Genomic DNA, 19,810 nt, shown 5'->3' with positions numbered 1-19,810 from the left:
TAGACACAGTATCCAACTTCTCTCACCACCAGGCCCTTCCATTTTCCTGTACATCATAGCACCATTAGACACAGTATCCAACTTCTCTCACCACCAGGCCCTTCCATTTTCCTGTACATCATAGCACCATTAGACACAGTATCCAACTTCTCTCACCACCAGGCCCTTCCATTTTCCTGTACATCATAGCACCATTAGACACAGTATCCAACTTCTCTCACCACCAAGCCCTTCCATTTTCCTGTAGATCATAGCACCATTAGACACAGTATCCAACTTCTCTCACCACCAGGCCCTTCCATTTTCCTGTACATCATAGCACCATTAGACACAGTATCCAACTTCTCTCACCACCAAGCCCTTCCATTTTCCTGTAGATCATAGCACCATTAGACACAGTATCCAACTTCTCTCACCACCAGGCCCTTCCATTTTCCTGTACATCATAGCACCATTAGACACAGTATCCAACTTCTCTCACCACCAAGCCCTTCCATTTTCCTGTAGATCATAGCACCATTAGACACAGTATCCAACTTCTCTCACCACCAAGCCCTTCCATTTTCCTGTACATCATAGCACCATTAGACACAGTATACAACTTTTCCAAGTATAATTATTATTGATACTCAGTCAAGTACCTTTGAAGTATCTCCAGAAACATGTATACAAGGAAGGGCTCTTTAAATGTAATCTTTAGACTGTATGGCAGGGTTGTATTGAGTCCGAGGAGAACAAAACCACATCCATTCAGGACTTGAATAAACAGAACGACATGTTTCTGCCCATTCTGGACAGTTTTCCTAAACATGATGTCCAACAAACTCATCCCTTAAATAGGCTACATGGCTAATTTTGCTATCTTTGAAAGGAATTACAATACCAAAACAAAACAGCTCTGCAGTCAAAGACATGCCAAGAAAAGAAATGAGAATTGTACAGAAATCCTCTGTGAGTATCATCAGACAATTAGTCACTTGGGGCATTAAATATTTAACACATAATGAAAACTCTGTACACTCTGTAGTGACCCTACCAAGTTTCAGGTAAGACCCAAGTGCAGACTGTGTTGAAGTAACAATGTTTCTTGCAACAACAAGGGCAGTCAAACGACAGGTCAAGGCCGGCAGGGATGGATAATCCAGAGTAGCGGCAAAGGTACAGGACGGCAGGAGGATACTTGGTAGACTGGGGTGGCGGGGGGGAAAGTCGGCGATGAGTGCCGGGTCCAAGATGTTTTTAGCGGGAACCCAGCTCCTCTCTCCTGGGCCATAACTATCCCAGTCAACCAGGTACTGCTCCGTGGACGAACCTTCAGGATGCGTCTCACAGTGTATGCTGGCTGGCTACCGATGACACAGGGGGAGGGATGGGCCTAGAAACAGAAGACAAGGGGCAGTCAGACAAGGTTTTGACTCTAGACAGAGCCAAGTTAAGAAAAATACGGAGGGTACGGGGCAACAGAGGACAAACAGCAGAGGGGCTAATGATCTTGGAGGGGGGAGGAAAAGTCTCAGCTTCCGGGGATGTAGCCGCGGCACTACAGTGGCGTGCCAGCGCCTCAGGCTTGACCTTCTTGGATACCGGTCGGTGCAGCAGAAGCGAAGTGGCCCCTTACTGAACCCCTCCCAGAGGTCCTGGTACTCTGTGGAGCTGGCGGAGTGGTCCGGAGCAGGCAGAGCTGACTTCAGGCAATGAGTGTGGCAGGACGGGCTCCAGCCCAAGATGGCACCAGTAGCCCAGGCAACCAGCAGGAATTTGATCGTCTGGCTGTGGTTCCGACACTCGTAGGTTGACGGGGGGGGGGGGGGTCTGGTGGGTGACCCGGCCTATAGAGTGCCTGTACAGCGCTCTAACACCCATGGGAATGGAGAGGGGTTGTGTGGGGATGCCCAGCTCGGACTCCAGGTTAACGTCCATGAGACTCACATCGGCCCCCAGGTCAATGAATACCTGGAGGGACTTGGACTGGTCACCCCACCGCAGGATGGCACAGAGAGGGGGGCGAGTAAGGGGAGACAGACATTTTTATTTTAAGGCCCACCAGAGTACTCACTCCAACGAATGAGCTAGGTCTCTTGAAGGGGCAGGTAGGTACATAATGACCGGCAGTACCGCAATACAGACAACTCTGGGTCTCAAGTCTGCGTACGCGTTCGGCTGGAGATAGCCTAGCCCTGCAGAGCTGCATCGGCTCGGGAAGATGTGAATCGGGCAGTCTCCAGAGGCTCTTGGAGAACTCGGGGAAGCTCGAATGGGGGCTGGAGGGGGGGTGGTGACAAGTCAGGTGAAACAGATCAGGGAGAGACATACCCAATAGGGCAGGTACACAATAACAGAGGAAGAAAACCGAGAGTCTATAACATACACTGTCAGCTGGCACAGGGTTGGGAGTAGGAAAGCTAGACCGGACAGAACGGACGTCCTGCTAACAAGGGTGTGAACACGAATGGCTGTGTTCACACAAGCAGCCCAATTCCGATACTTTTGACCAATTATGGTCTTTTGACCAATTATGTCAGATTCTTTCACAGCAGATATTTTTTCAGAGCTGATGTCAAAAGACCAATTCGTGAAAGAAGTATCATATTTGGGCTGCCTGTCTACATGCAGCCGTTGTGTCCAGCAATCCAGCCTCAGCACTTAGCCAATGTGCTAGTATCGCAGCAGTAGATAACCCAGTATGATTGATTGCTGAGTGTCAGTGTTTGACATTGTCAGCTACTGGAGGGTTTTCTTGAAAGAAACAATAAGTAGAATCAGTGTGTATGAGTCGAATAAACCAATAAAATAACTAAATGAATAGGTTAGTTAAAACACCAGTTAAGGAAATGCAGGTATGTGTGTTTATACTCAACGGGTTGTCTGGCTGTTACAGAGGAATCATCACCCGTCAAGTAAAGCAGAGCTCTTTTTACAGGATGACAGACTGAACACAGGTAAACAAGAGGCCCTTGTGATGTGCTGTCATCCTGGGGACCAGAAATAGGATCCCATTGAAAGACACGATGTGGACAACCCAAAAAACCTGTGGACAACCCCCCCACCCACCCCCTCATCCTCTCTCTCTCTTTCCCTCTCTCAATTCATTTCAATTTAAGGGCTTTGTTGCATGGGAAACATATGTTAACATTGCCAAAGCAAGTGAAATAGATAATAAACAAAAGTGAAATAAACAATTAAAATGTACAAATAACATAACACTCACAAAAGTTCCAAAAGAATAAAGAAAAACATAAATGTCATGTTAATCAAATCAAATCAAATGTATTTATATAGCCCTTGGTACATCAGCTGATATCTCAAAGTGCTGTACAGAAACCCAGCCTAAAACCCCAAACAGCAGTAGAAGCACGGTGGTTAGGAAAAACTCCCTAGAAAGGCCAAAACCTAGGAAGAAACCTAGAGAGGAACCAGGCTATGTGGGGTGGCCAGTCCTCTTCTGGCTGTGCCGGGTGGAGATTATAACAGAACATGGCCAAGAGGTTCAAATGTTCATAAATGACCAGCATGGTCAAATAATAATAATCACAGGCAGAACAGTTGAAACTGGAGCAGCAGCACGGCCAGGTGGACTGGGGAAAGCAAGGAGTCATCATGCCAGGCATGGTCCTAGGGCTCAGGTCCTCTGAGAGAAAGAAAGAGAGAAAGAGAGAATTAGAGAGAGCATACTTAAATTCACACAGGACACCGGATAGGACCAGAGAAGTACTCCAGATATAACAAACTAACCCTAGCCCCCCGACACATAAACTACTGCAGCATAAAGACTGGAGGCTGAGACAGGAGGGGTCAGGAGACACTGTGGCCCCATCCGATGATACCCCCAGACAGGGCCAAACAGGAATGATATAACCCCACCCACTTTGCCAAAGCACAGCCCCCACACCACTAGAGGGATATCTTCAACCACCAACTTACCATCCTGAGACAAGGCTGAGTATAGCCCACAAAGATCTCCGCCACGGCACAACCCAAGGGGGGGTGCCAACCCAGACAGGAAGATCACATCAGTGACTCAACCCACTCAAGTGACTTACCCCTCCTAGGGACGGCATGAAAGAGCACCAGTAAGCCAGTGACTCAGCCCCTGTAATAGGGTTAGAGGCAGAGAATCCCAGTGGAAAGAGGGGAACCGGCCAGGCAGAGACAGCAAGGGCGGTTCCTTGCCTTGACAGGAAGCCAGTGTAGGGAGGCTAGCACTGGAGTAATATGATCACATTTTTTGGTTCTAGTCAGGATTCTAGCAGCCGTATTTAGCACTAACTGAAGTTTATTTAGTGCTTTATCCGGGTAGACGGAAAGTAGAGCATTGCAGTAGTCTAACCTAGAAGTAACAAAAGCATGGATTCATTTTTCTGCATCATTTTTGGACAGAAAGTTTCTGATTTTTGCAATGTTACGTAGATGGAAAAAAGCTGTCCTTGAAACAGTCTTGATATGTTCGTCAAAAGAGAGATCAGGGTCCAGAGTAACGCCGAGGTCCTTCACAGTTTTATTTGAGACGACTGCACAACCATTAAGATTAATTGTCAGATTCATCAGAAGATCTCTTTGTTTCTTGGGACCTAGAACAAGCATCTCTGTTTTGTCCGGGTTTAAAAGTAGAAAGTTTGCAGCCATCCACTTCCTTATGTCTGAAACACAGGCTTCTAGCGAGGGCAATTTTGGGGCTTCACCATGTTTCATTGAAATGTACAGCTGTGTCATCCGCATAGCAGTGAAAGTTAACATTATGTTTTCGAATGACATCCCCAAGAGGTAAAATATATAGTGAAAACAATAGTGGTTCTAAAACGGAACCTTGGGGAACACCGAAATTTACAGTTGATTTGTCAGAGGACAAACCATTCCCAGAGACAAACTGATATCTTTCCGACAGATAAGATCTAAACCAGGCCAGAACTTGTCCGTGTAGACTAATTTGGGGTTCCAATCTCTCCAAAAGAATGTGGTGATTGATGGTATCAAAAGCAGAACTAAGGTCTAGGAGCACAAGGACAGATGCAGAGCCTTGGTCTGATGCCATTAAAAGGTAATTTACCACCTTCACAAGTGCAGTCTCAGTGCTATGATGGGGTCTAAAACCAGACTGAAGCATTTTGTATACATTGTTTGTCTTCAGGAAGGCAGTGAGTTGCTGTGCAACAGCTTTTTCTAAAATTTTTGAGAAGAATGAAGGATTCGATATAGGCTGATAGTTTTTTATATTTTCTGGGTCAAGGTATGGCTTTTTCAAGAGAGGCTTTATTACTGCCACTTTTAGTGAGTTTGGTACACATCCGGTGGATAGAGAGCCGTTTATTATGTTCAACATAGGAGGGCCAAGCACAGGAAGCAGCTCTTTCAGTAGTTTAGTTGGAATAAGGTCCAGTATGCAGCTTGAAGGTTTAGAGGCCAATACTATTTTCATCAATGTGTCAAGAGATATAGTACTACTGTACGGTACTGTCTTTCCAAGCTAGTCGGAAGACTTCCAGTTTGGTGTGGCGCCATTTCCGTTCCAATTTTCTGGAAGAGCTCGGATATTTTCTGTATACCAGGGAGCTAGTTTCTTATGACAAATGTTTTTAGTTTTTAGGGGTGCAGCTGCATCTAGGGTATTGCGCAAGGTCAAATTGAGTTCCTCAGTTAGGTGGTTAACTGATTGTTGTCCTCTGACGTCCTTGGGTAGACAGAGGGAGTCTGGAAGGTCATCAAGGAATCTTTGTGTTGTCTGTGAATTTATAGCATGACTTTTGATGTTCCTTGGTTGGAGTTTGAGCAGATTATTTGTTGCAATTGCAAACGTAATAAAATGGTGGTCCGATAGTCCAGGATTATGAGGAAAAACATTAAGATCCACAACATTTATTCCATGGGACAAAACTAGGTCCAGAGTATGACTGTGACAGTGAGTAGGTCCAGAGACATGTTGTACAAAACCCACTGAGTCGATGATGCCTCCGAAAGCCTTTTGGAGTGGGTCTGTGGACTTTTCCATGTAAATATTAAAGTCACCAAAAATGATTTATGATTAGAAGATTAGAATATTATCTGCTATGACTACAAGGTCCGATAGTAATTCAGGGAACTCAATGAGGAACACTGTATATGGCCCAGGAGGCCTGTAAACAGTAGCTATAAAAAGTGATTTAGTAGGCTGCATAGATTTCATGACTAGAAGCTCAAAAGACGAAAAGGTAATTTTATTTTATTTTATTTATTTATTTATTTATTTATTTATTTATTGTAAATTGAAATTTGCTATCGTAAATGTTAGCAACACCTCCGCCTTTGCGGGATGCACGGGGGATATGGTCACCAGTGTAGCCAGGTAGTGAGGCCTCATTTAACACAATAAATTCATCAGGCTTAAGCCATGTTTCAGTCAGGCCAATCACATCAAGATTATGATCAGTGATTAGTTCATTGACTATAATTGCCTTTGAAGTAAGGGATCTAACATTAAGTAGCCCTATTTTGAGATGTGAGGTATCATGATCTGTTTCAATAATGACAGGAATGGAGGAGGTCTTTATCCTAGTGAGATTGCTAAGGCGAACACCGCCATGTTTAGTTTTGCCCAACCTAGGTCGAGGCACAGACACGGTCTCAATGGGGATAGCTGAGCTGACTACACTGACTGTGCTAGTGGCAGACTCCACTATGCTGGCAGGCTGGCTAACAGCCTGCTGCCTGGCCTGCACCCTATTTCATTGTGGAGCTAGGGGAGTTAGAGCCCTGTCTATGTTGGTAGATAAGATGAGAGCAGAAAACAGTTTTCAACCAGCGATTTAGTTGTGAGACTCTTCTGTAGAGCATATCACTCCCCCTAACTGGGAGGGGGCCAGAGACAATTACTCGATGCCGACAGATCTTTCTAGCTGATTAAGTCTATATACAGTGTTGTAATGATGTGCAAATAGTTAAATTACAAAAGGGAAAATAAATAAACAAATATAGGTTTTGTTCTTCACTGGTTGCTCTTTTCTAATGGCAAAAGGTCACAAATCTTGCTGCTGTGATTACACACTGTGGTATTTCACCCAATAGATATGGGAGTTTGTTTTCACATTCTTTGTGGGTCTGTGTAATCTGAGGGAAATATGTGTCTCTAATATGGTCACACATTTGGCAGGAGGTTAGGAAGTGCAGCTTAGTTTCCACCTCATTTTGTGGGCAATGTGCACATAGCCTGTCTTCTCTTGAGAGCCAGGTCTGCCTTCGGCAGCCTTTCTCAATAGCAAGGCTATGCACACAGTACATAGTCAAAGATTTCCTTAATGTTGGGTCAGTCACAGTGGTCAGGTTTTCTGCCGCTGTATACTCTCTGTGTAGGGCCAAATAGCATTCTAGTTTGCTCTGTTTTTTTGTAAATTCTTTCCAATGTGTCAAGTGATTATCTTTTTGTTTTCTCCTGATTGGGTTGGGTCTAATTGTGTTGCTGTCCTGGGGCTCTGTGGGGTGAGTTTGTGTTTGTGAACAGAGCCCCAGGATCAGCTTGCTTAGGAGGCTCTTCTCCAGGTTCATCTCTCTGTAGGTAATGGCTTTGTTATAGAAGGTTTGGGAATCACTTCCTTTTTGGTGGTTGTAGAATTTAACGTCTCTTTTCTGGATTTTGAAAATTAGTGGGATTGCCCTAATTCTGCTCTGTATGCATTATTTGGTATTTTACGTTGTACACAGAGGGTATTTTTGCAGAATTCTGCATGCTGAGTCTCAATTTGGTGTTTGCCCCATTTTGGGAATTCTTGGTTGGTGAGCGGACCCCAGACCTCACAACCATAGAGGGCAATGGGATCTATAACTGATTCAAGTATTTTTAGCCAGATCCTAATTGGTATGTCAAATGTTATGTTCCTTTTGATGGCATAGACGGGCCTTCTTGCCATGTCTCTCAGATCGTTCACAGCTTGGTGGAAGTTTCCTGTGGCACTGATGTTTAGGCCGAGGTATGTATAGTTTTTGTCTGCTCTAGGGCAACGGTGTCTAGATGCAATTTGTATTCATGGTCCTGGCAACTGGTCCTTTTTTGGAACACCATTTCTCTCTCTCTCTCTCTCTCTCTCTCTCTCTGTCTCTCTCTCTCTCTCTCTCTCTCTCTCTCTCTCTCTCTCTCTCTCTCTCTGCAGATCATCAAGCGTAATCTATCCAGCCTATTCAAAGGTCCACAAGGTGCAGTGGGCCTCGCTCAATTAAGTAGGTCAGTACGTCTGTCTGTCTTCATTACATGCATACATTTGCATATGGTCTATGTTAAATTCAGGCACTGAAGCGAAGTTGGTACTGTCTAACTGGCTAAGGTAAACTATACCCTTACATTTTATTGACACCAGATTCAGTTGTCAAACCAATTAAATTTACAACGGCCATGGTAAATGTCAAGAGCACAGATTTGATGGAAATGTGTGCTTTATTAGGTACGTTTAAGTATTTTCAAGCACCAGAGACATTATTACTTTTCATAACATTTTTCATACTGCTAGTCCTCCTTCAGATTACATTTCTATCAACAATGACCTCCAAATATTCCATATACATGCAAATAAGACTGACCATAGATTTAGAATGTATCGATTTACAGCAGTGAGTGACATCATAAATACCTGTTCCATTCTTAGAACCATTCTCAGTAGAATACCAAATCATGGAATGGTAAGAATTCTACACGAATCTGTGCTGCTGAAGTTTCGGATCAAGGTAACGTTCATTTATTTTCCATCACCCCTTATCATGGTGCCATCTATTGGTGCTAAATGATACTGACTGAGATTAGTGATTCTTGAATGTGTTATGAAATACCCATCTGGATAAAAATACACTTGTTGACAGGGCTGAGTAATGTCACTATAAGGTATGTGTGTGGCTTTAAGGTATCTTATGAACCATGTGACAGATTTCATAACACTAATTGGGCGAAGTCTGAGATGTGGGTCATAGTCTATGCTATTTACAAACATGGGAAGGGGACCAGATCGAAGGGGACAAGTCAATTTATATGCCCTACTTTTGACTCCGTCTTGATGTCTTTAAGTTGAATTACATTACTCTCTTAGAGCTTCCAATAGCCAAAGATCAATCTCTTTATCTCCAAGTAAAAGAAAACATGTTGTTTTTGCTTTTCTATTCCTGTAGGATGAGGGCCCACTTAGGTACTTCCATGTACATGGACGTAAATGTAGCAGTAAATGACTTGAGAAATATGAGAATGTAACACGAAAATAGTCTAAGATTTTCCACCATTTATGTCTCAACATGACAGGCTTATTTGTGCTTATTTCTTCTGAGTTTCAACTGTATGCTAACTGTGTACAGAATGTACACAGTAAGGTATTAACAGCAACAACAGTACACTAGCTCTTTCCCTGTAGGCCTCAGACCTAGTTATAAACCAAATTCAGTTGCTTGGTTACAAAGAAAAACGTGACAAAGCTTGCAGCACTCACAGTGTACCCAGGCCAGGCTGACAGTTAAACACAGGGCCTCAGCTGCGTCCACTTAAAAACGTCGGAGCGATGCACTTCCTGGTTTTTATTTACATGGCTCTCGGTGGCTCTTATGTATAATTCACAGCTAGGGAGATGGAATGATCCTCGATAAACACGGCCGTACCTTGGGAGAGTATTCCTGTGTCTTCGCTCTGGAGATTGCACCCTCTCTGGCTCTGCACTGATCTGGGGGTGGTGGACTAACTCCAATGCTGGTAAGAAACAAAACATCATATTTTTCTTCTATTCTATAAGTTCAGAACAAGTGAAACTTGATGAAAAGTCATACAGTAGATTCTAGTGTTGATGTCAGTGTTGTAAGAGGTTAGGTTAAATAGGGGGAATGTGAGAATCGTTGAAACTTATTTATAATTGTTCATTTAAAGATAAGCTATACAGTCAAATCAATGACTATTCACTCTTTTATTCTACTAAAAGGTGGGATTGAGAGTTGTTGTGGTCAAGGTGCATGTTCATTCTCTGCTACAGTGACAAACAGCCGGCTGTGTCATGTCCTTAGCTGTAATGTGATGAGCTTAGTTACAGTGAGACAAGTCTATTGCCATGGATACAAGGGATTATGACAATATCTATTACATCAAGTTCTGGTTCTACTAGTAATGCCATTGTTCTACTGTCTACTTCATGTGTAAAGGAGAAATTAACAGCTTTGTTACGATCCTTGAAGTAGTTAGAACCATAGAAAACTGAATAACATATTGATGGAACAGGTTAAAGCTTAACCAAGGAAACCACCTTTAATCAAACTTGTTAAACACTAAACTCATAACAAGTTGCACCTCCTTTATTTATTCAAGCACCATGGCCAAGGGCAACAAGCAGTCAAAAGAGCCCAAAGGCCGGAAGATCACCCTGAAGATGGCAAAGCTGGCTCTGAAGCTGACCGTGGACGGCAAACGTCGGCTGGACCTCAGCAACATGGAGATCGCCAGCTTTCCCAAGTGCATCCTGAAGCTGTGTGATGTGGACGAGCTGGACCTGAGCCGCAACATGCTCAAGAAGATCCCTGACTCCATCGACAAGTTTGTCAACCTCCGCTGGCTGGATCTCCACAGCAACCAGCTGGACCACGTTCCGGAAGCTATCGGGCACCTCCAGAACCTATACAACCTCAACCTGTGTAACAACCTACTGAGCAGTATAGGACTCCCCAACGAGATCGGCCTCCTGCAGAAGCTGAGGAGCCTCAACCTGGGCATGAACCTACTCGAAAGCATCCCCTCCTCCATCGCAGCCCTCAAGGAGCTGCGCCACCTGGGTCTGTTCAACAACCACCTGACCCGGGTGCCCGAGTGCCTCCGCAACCTGCCCCACCTTGAGAGCATCAACCTGAAGTGTAACCCAATCCCCTCGGGGGATGACAAAGGCATAGACCACATCCAGAGGGTGGAATGTCTGTACCTGGTGAGGGAGAGCTGCCTGTGTGCCTCCTGCCTCAAGAAGGTCAAAGACGCCAGGCAGAGGTTGGACAGCAGGCTAAGCAGAGCCCCTGCTCATGGGAGGTCCATCTTCGCCGGCCTGATCACACCCAACTCGGTGGCGCAGGAGGACCAGGCCACCTGGAGGTGATTGAGGAACCAGGATTGTGACTAGATGGAGTATAGCTATGACCGGAAGTGACTTTTCATGGCAGGTTAGGATAGCCTCTAAGCTAACCCTAACCCTTTTCCTAACCTTAACCTAATACTCCTAACCCGATACATTATTTATCCTAATCAGCTGCGTACGTTCTCCTAACCTGCTACAAAAAAAGTCACTTCCGGGAAGCTCTACTCCACCAAGACAGAACCAGGAACCATGTCCTCCATGATCATCAAAAGGTCACCAAGGACAGATTATTTAGGAGGAGAACAGTCCAGGTGCTCCATTGCAATAGCTGCTTATTACAAACAATGTATATTAAGCATATCAGGAATTCTGGTAGACAAAAACATTACAGAGGTTACAGTCATACATCTGTAACCACAGCTTTTTATACGTGTTCTACTCTACCACCCTCTAGAGTTTGAACTACTGTAATGTTCTTCAACAAACTACTAGAAGAAAACCTGCCTTAGCTTCACTATACAGTATTCTCATTTGGTGTATTCTAAATCATTTCACATGTTTCTGTTAATAAATATGATTTCATTCTCATTCTTTATCTGATTATCTGTCTCCTCTGTTCCAGTAAGGAATCACACTAGGCCCAAGACAACAACATCCCAGACATAGTTTTTATTTTGTATTTTACCAGGTAAGTTGACTGAGAACACATTCTCATTTTCATCAACAACCTGGAGAATAGTTACAGGGGAGAGGAAGGGGGGATGAATCAGACAATTGGAAACCTAGGAAAAAAATATACAGTACCAGTCAAAAGTTTGGGTGGTATACAGAAAATAGCTAAGTCCATTTTATGGCAAGGACAACTCAAATAAGAGAAATGACAGCCTATCATTACTTTAAGAGATGGAGGTCAGTCAATACGGAACATTTCAAGAACTTCTTCAAGTGCAGTTGCAAAAACCATCAAGCGCTATGATGAAACTGGCTCCCGTGAGGACCACCACAGGAAAGGAAGACCCAGAGTTACCTTGTGCTGCAGAGGATACGTTCATTAGAGTTGCCAGCCTCAGAAATTGCAGCCCAAATAAATGCTTCACAGAGTTCAAGTAACAGACACATCTCAACATCAACTGTTCAGAGGAGACTGCAGGAATCAGGCCTTCATGGTCAAATTGCTGCAAAAAACAACTACTAAAGGACACCAACTAGAAGAAGAGACTTGCGTGGGCCAAGAAACACAAGAAATAGACATTAAACCAGTGGAAATCTGTCCTTTGGTCTGATGAGTCCAAATTTGAGATTTTTGGTTCCAACAGCTGTGGGAACTCCTTCAAGATTGTTGGAAAAGCATTCCAGGTAAAGCTGGTTGAGAGAATGCCAAGAGTGTGTAAAGCTGTCATCAAGGCAAAGGCTACCTTGAATAATCTAAAATCTAGAGTATATTTTGATTTGTTAAACACTTTTTGTTTACTACATGTTGGAAAAGCATTCCAGGTAAAGCTGGTTGAGAGAATGCCAAGAGTGTGTAAAGCTGTCATCAAGGCAAAGGCTACCTTGAATAATCTAAAATCTAGAGTATATTTTGATTTGTTAAACACTTTTTGTTTACTCCATTTGTGTTATTTCATAGTTTTGATGTCTTCACTATTATTACATCGTAGAAAATAGTAAAAATTAAGAAAAACCCTTGAATGAGTAGGTATGTCCAGTCTTTGGACTGGTACTTTATGTTTGGCTTGACAATGACAGTGAAGTAGGCAAAAGCACAAACTGATCTGGGAACAGGCTGGCAAAGACTGCCAGCACATTTCTGCACCAACAGTGACGGCTTGATAAGGTCTGTGCACACACCTCAGTGGAACAGCCTTGCTATTACCCTATCTTCCATTTTAATAAACCCTTGAGACACAAGGTCATCACCATCTCCAACCTTACACCGTATTTACCATGCGGCTGCCTGGGGCTGACGTTGACCGGAGAAGTGCTGAGTCAACAAGAAGATAAAGACGCTAAATCGATAGATTAACTAGTTAGCCAACAGAAACTACACAGTATTGATCTGACCATTATAAGATCTGGTCACTATCAATGTTAAGAGGCGGTATCTTATAAGATCCTCCTTTCTGTGTTCTCTCCATGCAGCCTTGTCACAGGTGAGCAGTCTAACATGCTTTGCTTTACACACTGCTCACCACTGTGTCAGCGCTATAGGAAATCAATGCACCAGTACACACAGACACACACACACACACACACATGCACACACTCACTCCGTCAGTCAGGCTGGCAGAATGCAGTGGAGCAGAAGCCGTATGTGTGTGTGTGTGTGTGTGTGTGTGCGTGCGTGCGTGCGTGCGTGTGTGTGTGTGTGTGTGTGTATGTGTGTGTGTGTGTGTGTGTGTGTGTGTGTGTGTGTGTGTGTGTGTGTGTGTGTGTGTGTGTGTGTGTGTGTGTGTGTGTGTGTGTGATGGACTTTAACACTCATCATTCAGACATACGTGGCAGCCAGTGCATACTCTGCTGTCAGAATGTTCCCCATCACATCCATTAGCAGATGAAATGATGGCCCTTGCTAATTGCCAGTGACAGGGTAATGGGGGTTTGAGCATTGTGTCGGGGAGAACGGGGGCTGCAGGGGCACATGGGAATCAACTTTGTCTCTACAGACGTTACAGGTTTGAACTAATAAGCCCCAATTGGATTTTTCACTGGTCAATTATGACTGTAGAATGCACTCAGCGTGGTTGGAGTCCACCTCCCACATCAAATTATTACCACAGATGTCTGTATTCTGGTATAACTGAATATATAGTATTAAATATTTAGAAGAAGATTAAAGAATGACTGGCACTGGAATAGCCCAAACAGTGGTTATAGGTTTTCATTTTCGAATTCAATTACATCATTCATTACAGTAAGGGTCCACCCCAGATTTCCATTCATCGCATCCTAAATAATTGTCAGTATAACAACAATCTGTGAAGTAATTTAGTCTATACCTGTTTGTAAACGACCCATTCATTTCTTTAGATGCCATATATTTAATGAAGTGTAAGTCCCCAGCATTCCGACTGACGCTACATTGAATATAATGAATAGTATGTTTGGCACAGTGTCAACCATCCAAAAAAATCTTTACTGTAGAAACTAATGGTGTAGATCTGCAAAGCCTTCTGTCAATACAGTCACTGCCAAACACCCCCATAAGAATGGATGGCTGATTCTTGAACACACTGCAAATCAATAAGTAATTCTAAGTCATCACACCTTTAACAGACAGCCAAGACAATCTCACAACAACTACCACACGTATCCATTATGAAAATATACTTAGGTTAAACTATTCATATCAGAGGAGGCTGGTGGGAGGAGCTATAGGAGGACAGGCTCATTGTTATGGCTGGAATGGAATGAATGCAACGGGTCAAACATGTGGTTTCCATATGTTTGATGTGTTTGATACCCTTCCATTTATTCCATCCCAGCCATTCCAGTGAGCCAATCCTCCTTTAGCTCCTCCCACCAGCCTCCTCTGATGAATATTTAACTTGAGAGCAAAGCTCTGGATTCCCATTTGTAGACAGTCAGCAGTATCGCTAGTCAGCATATTCCAATTCAGTACAAGGACATGCATTGACACAAGAAGGCTACATGTGTATTATAAACTGGGTGGTTCTAGCCCTGAATTCTGATTGGTTGACAGCAGTGGTATATCAGACAGTATACCACAGGTATGAAAAAACATATTTTTACTGCTCTAATTACATTGGTAGCCAGTTTATAATAGCATTAAGGCACCTCAGGGTTTGTGGTATATGGCCAGTATACCACGGCTAAGGGCTGTATCCAGACACTCAACTTTGCGTCGTGCCTAAGAACAGCCCTTAGCCGTGGTATATTGGCCACACACCACACTCCCTAAGGTCTTATTGCTTAATTACTGTACAGCATTGCTTGCAGGTTTTCACACAGCTAGTGCTAAGCCATGATATTTCCCATTTCAAACAATCCATCTTAAACCACTAAACAACAATACAACATGTGATGCACCTCTGAAATAGACATAGGAGCCCATATTTCATGAGCAGCCCAGTGGTTATGACTGAACAAAAACAGCAGTGCCCAGCCCAACCCTAACCATAGTCCTATACGCTATCCATGGTGGTGAGGTTTTTATTGCTGTCTCATTTTGGGCTTGTGCTAGGGTGTGTGTTGCCCTCCCCCCTCTGGGCTCTGTAATAAGAGCATCTGTGGTCTACAGGGCAGTGCTGATTCAATTGCAATGGAGGATTTAAAGCTATTATCCTCCATACGGGAAGAGGAGCATGAAGAGGGGGAGAAGAGGAGGAGGAGGATGAAGAGAAGAAGGAGGATATCTGGGCTGCTGCTGTCTGACTGAGGGACATATTCTTAGAGAGATGTGGAAATAAGGGAAAGAGAAAGGGAGAGAGAGGGAGGGATGGAGGGAGGGAGAAGACAACATTCAGAGATCTAGAGATGAGAGAGATAATATACAGAGATCTAGAGATGACAAAGGCAGAGATAATATACAGAGATCTAGAGACGAGAGGCAGAGAGAGATAATATACAGAGATCTAGAGACGTGAGAGGCATAGAGAGATCATATACAGAGATCTAGAGATGAGAGAGTCAGAGAGAGATAATATACAGAGCTCTAGAGATGATAGAGGCAGAGACTCGAGAAAGAAAAGGAAGAACACAGAGGGAGAAGAAGAGAGAAAGTGAGAAAATGACAGAACATCTGTGAAAAACAGGGAAGCACACAGCTGTAGCCGATTAAGATGGTAGCTGCCAGCCAGAGAGAGAGGAAGAGTGAGAGGACGAGAGAGGGAAGACAGCAGCTCTACCCCTCGTGTGTTTCAGCCTCAGTGAAGCCTGCGCTTGGAAGGACATTCTGATCACACACAGGCATTTACCTGTCAGTGTGGTGTAGTAAGAGTGGGATGAGATCCCCCCTCCCTCCACCCTCCCTACCGCCGTGGTCACCCTGGCGATGAATAATGCAGTAGGGACGGGTGGAGGCCACTGAGCGTGTGCGAGGAGGAGGAATCCCTCCCCCTCAGCCTCAGCCCCCTAGCCTGCTATTGCTGCTGCTGCTGTTGCCTACTGCAGAACGTCAGTGGTAGAGAGGAGAGAAGAGAGGAGAGGCAGGACAGAGGAGAGGATGGTGTGTTGAGAAAGAGTGATAGAGAGCAAGAGCAAGAGGGGTGGGGTGCCGGACGGACGGACGGATGAACATGCCCAGTGTGGTATTCCTGCGATGACAGCCATGCTGAGTCCCAAGATTAGACAGACCAGGAGAGGTGAGAGAGCCGAGCGCGTTGTATTTTTCTCTACCACTACTACCTAACCATACTACTACTACTACCACTACATATCTGAATGGAGCATATGGGCGGTACACACGGGTCGTTCTACTACGATGCTGTCAATGACATCATCATCTCCTGTTTCATCTTGATAATGCTGATCTGATGCTTGTCTGTCAATTGCTGCTTTTGATGCATTGAATGGTGAACGTCAAAATGATGCAGGTGTGTTTAAATAGTGAATGTGAAAAGGTGAATATCACTAGATATAGGGATAGGTCACTTTGTTATCTTTGTTCTGTTATTCTCTCTAAAGTAAGATACAATTGAGAGTGTACGAGAAACGAAATGGATTAATTAAATAGATTCAATTAGCTTTGTGGTTCTAAGATACACACATTCTCTGCATAGATGTTGTAATTGGAATGTGATTGCTTCCTTTTATTCATTCAACAAAACACATGACGAAATTCGATTTCAATTCCTGGTCCATAGAAAATCTATTTCCTGGTCCATGGAAACCTCATTAAATAGCCCACATCGCAGCTGTTTCCCTCTTCTCCTCACCATGTTTTTTTGGAATGAGAGATCCCACTACTGTACTATATTACACATCATGGACAGTACTGACAGCTAAGCTACAGGCACAGTAGTACACCCACACACACAGCATAGATAAGTACCCCCACCCCCACCCCACCCCCCCGGCAACGCAACAGTTTCTCCGGCAACGCAAACACTCCACTAATTCTCAATGGGTTAATATATTCATCAACCGCAGAGGAGTCAGTGGAAATGATGCACCTGTAACTCTACCAGCCCCTTCCCAGGCATCATAAATCACACAGCAACCAGATTCATGAAATAGAATTTCTCAAAATGGATTCCATGCTTGGAGAAAAAGAGCCAGGTAATTTGTCTTGTGGCTGATAAGTCTGCCCATTGTGACGGGTTAATGGATAGCTGTTCTTCGATGTGGAGAGGGGACATATACATCTATACCGTGTGATGATGACTACACAGCTCAAAAGTGCATTAAAAATAGCGACTGGATATAGGCTATAGTACGTGTGTGTGCAATGCAATCATGCAGTCATAATTCTCTAGGGTCATGGTGACTATCTCTGGGTTGAGTTTTCACCCACGTTGAAACATCATACTGTAAGGTCTGAGATCAACAGGAAAACAGCCACACTTAGTCTATGCCATTACTATGGATCAGAGCCATGTATTTAGCTAACGTGGCTGCATCATAATGCTCATTCCAGACATGATATTCCTCATGTAATGTTAATGGGGAGCCAACATGGCTGCCATAGAATGTTGTATTGTCATGTAAATGCATCATAACGCTCATTCTAGACATGATATTCCTCATGTAATGTTAATAGGAAGCCAACATGGCTGCCATAGAATGTTGTAGTGTCATGAAAATGCATCATATTGCAGAAGCCTCAATGTCTCAACTCTCCAAACACATGGCTCTGCTCTGGATTAAATCATACAATGTGTAATTACTATGGGTTAGACATATATAGCATACGCTAGTAGCAGCACATTGAAACATGCTAAATAAACAGATATTACAGAGCACATCTCCGCTGGCTCTTTTAGACATCAGCTCATTGATTGATGATATTAATGAAGCTCATACACAATGTAAATGACTCATGATGCACATCCTTGGCAGACTATTCTCTGGGGTCAGGGGGTACATGATACATAGAATCAAGATGGTGGACCACCAATCTACTACTTGTTCATTGAAGATAACTATAGATCATATGGAGGGGATAGCATGTGTGGGTTTGAATCCCAGGGCTACTGGGAGAGTGAATCATCCATTTACTTAACTTTAAACATGGAAAAAGACCTAGTATGAACGCACACTCAATGAATTGCTAGTATTTTGTGAAAATGTTCACTTTGCACCACAGTCCCAATGTTACAGATTGAGTGAGACCACATTGTAGCTACACCCATGTCAACCCTATGGAAGGTATGAATCACTGTGAGGAGAAAGGTCCAAACTGACTCAGTGTAGCGTTTGGCCTACAAACACACACACACACACACACACACACACACACACACACACACACACACACACACACACACACACACACACACACACACACACACACTGACTCAGATAATTGGGCAGTGTATTCCAAAGCGCCCACGGATTGCAACAGCTGGTGCGAACTACAGTACATTACATTACTATGGCAACATTTACAAATCATTCCTTCACTCCTCTTGGACCCAGTTGGTTTCTTCCTGTGGAGACAAATTTGAAAAGACAGTGTGGAAACTGGAAAACAAAACTCATGAGGTTTCCCCCAAATGTCCGTTTAGAAAACCCACAACGCCACTGTGTCCTGAAACACCACTGATGAAATACATCTGTCCAGAATGACAGAATAATGACTACAGTAGTGAAAGACCTTCTCCTAATAGTTCCAATTAAGACAATATTGTTCTTGTTCGATAATTCTTCGATATTGGGTTCTATTCAATCCGCATCGCAGAAGTTCAGCTTTACAGAATGATTGAAATTTAAAGGCAATGTTCCCGCTTCGGCGGAGACTGTATTCACAGTAAACTCTGCATATGCCAGCTCAATCGGAAATGACCTTAACATTTCTCGCTTCAGCTTTGAACAGATTGACTAGAGCCCATTGTATCTCACAATAAACCAATTCAAATTAATTCTCACAATAAACCAATTCAAATTAATTCTCTCAACAAACCAATTCAAACGAAAGAGCTCAAACAACACTCTACTAACCATGCTTATAGTCCCTGCAGGACTCTTGAGTGTACAGTATGCACTTACTCTAATAAGGCTTCCAGGGTAGAACACAGGGCTAAGTGGGGCCAGCAGTGCAGCCAGACACGGTGACGGAGGCAGAGAGGGATGGTTGTAGACGGAAAGAGAGAGATGGTTAATGTGATATACGGCCCCTGTTCCTCTTGTGAGTTTAACCGATTAGGAATGGAGCCAGGCAACGATGGAGATAGGAGTAGAGGGTGGAGTGATGACCAGGCTATAGTGGCCATGCTATGTTGTGCCACAGCCAAGCCCACAACCACAGAGTATAGTACACAATGACTGTAAATGAATGAACCGTTTGAACTATCAGTTCATTCCAGTGAAACATGGTTGGTGGTGCCCGGGGATATGTCGGGAAGTGTCTCTTCAGGGTGTCTGCATCTATACCATAGCATTCCCCATCCTTAGGGTCAGGAGTTTTCTTTGACCATGTGAGAAACTCCTGGCCCCCCATCCCATATCGCAAGAAGAAGAAGAAGAAGCAGAAGGAGAATAAGAGAGAAATAACAGAACAAACATTGATTTTCATCCCCCCTTCCGCCTCCAAGCCATCTGGGCATTGATCCTGAGTGTGTCACACAGGATGCTGGATTGATTCTTATAAA

The 19,810-nt window shown here is 43.8% G+C and overlaps 2 protein-coding genes across 2 annotated transcripts in view; both read left to right on the top strand.

Annotated features, from left to right (window-relative positions):
• The first annotated feature begins 9,572 nt into the window (after positions 1 to 9,572).
• LOC139367464 (leucine-rich repeat-containing protein 18-like) lies at positions 9,573 to 11,060 on the top strand. The gene is made up of 2 exons (XM_071105677.1): positions 9,573 to 9,685; positions 10,289 to 11,060. The coding sequence occupies exon 2, from the start codon at positions 10,293 to 10,295 to the stop codon at positions 11,058 to 11,060; it is 768 nt and encodes a 255-aa protein (XP_070961778.1). The 5' UTR covers positions 9,573 to 9,685; positions 10,289 to 10,292.
• Positions 11,061 to 15,978: 4,918 nt separating this feature from the next.
• Positions 15,979 to 19,810, top strand: part of LOC139368018 (rho GTPase-activating protein 22-like) — a 37,574-nt gene continuing 33,742 nt past the window's right edge. The window contains exon 1 of the mRNA XM_071106505.1: positions 15,979 to 16,363. Within this exon, the coding sequence (XP_070962606.1) occupies positions 16,321 to 16,363 (43 nt within the window). The 5' untranslated portion in view covers positions 15,979 to 16,320. The remainder of the gene's footprint in view (positions 16,364 to 19,810) is intronic.

This window comes from Oncorhynchus clarkii, chromosome 16 (genome assembly GCF_045791955.1).
Source record: "Oncorhynchus clarkii lewisi isolate Uvic-CL-2024 chromosome 16, UVic_Ocla_1.0, whole genome shotgun sequence".
Classification (NCBI taxonomy): Eukaryota; Metazoa; Chordata; class Actinopteri; order Salmoniformes; family Salmonidae; genus Oncorhynchus; species Oncorhynchus clarkii.
The sequence above is the reverse complement of the archived record's forward strand: the minus strand, read 5'-3'. Positions and strand labels throughout refer to the sequence as shown.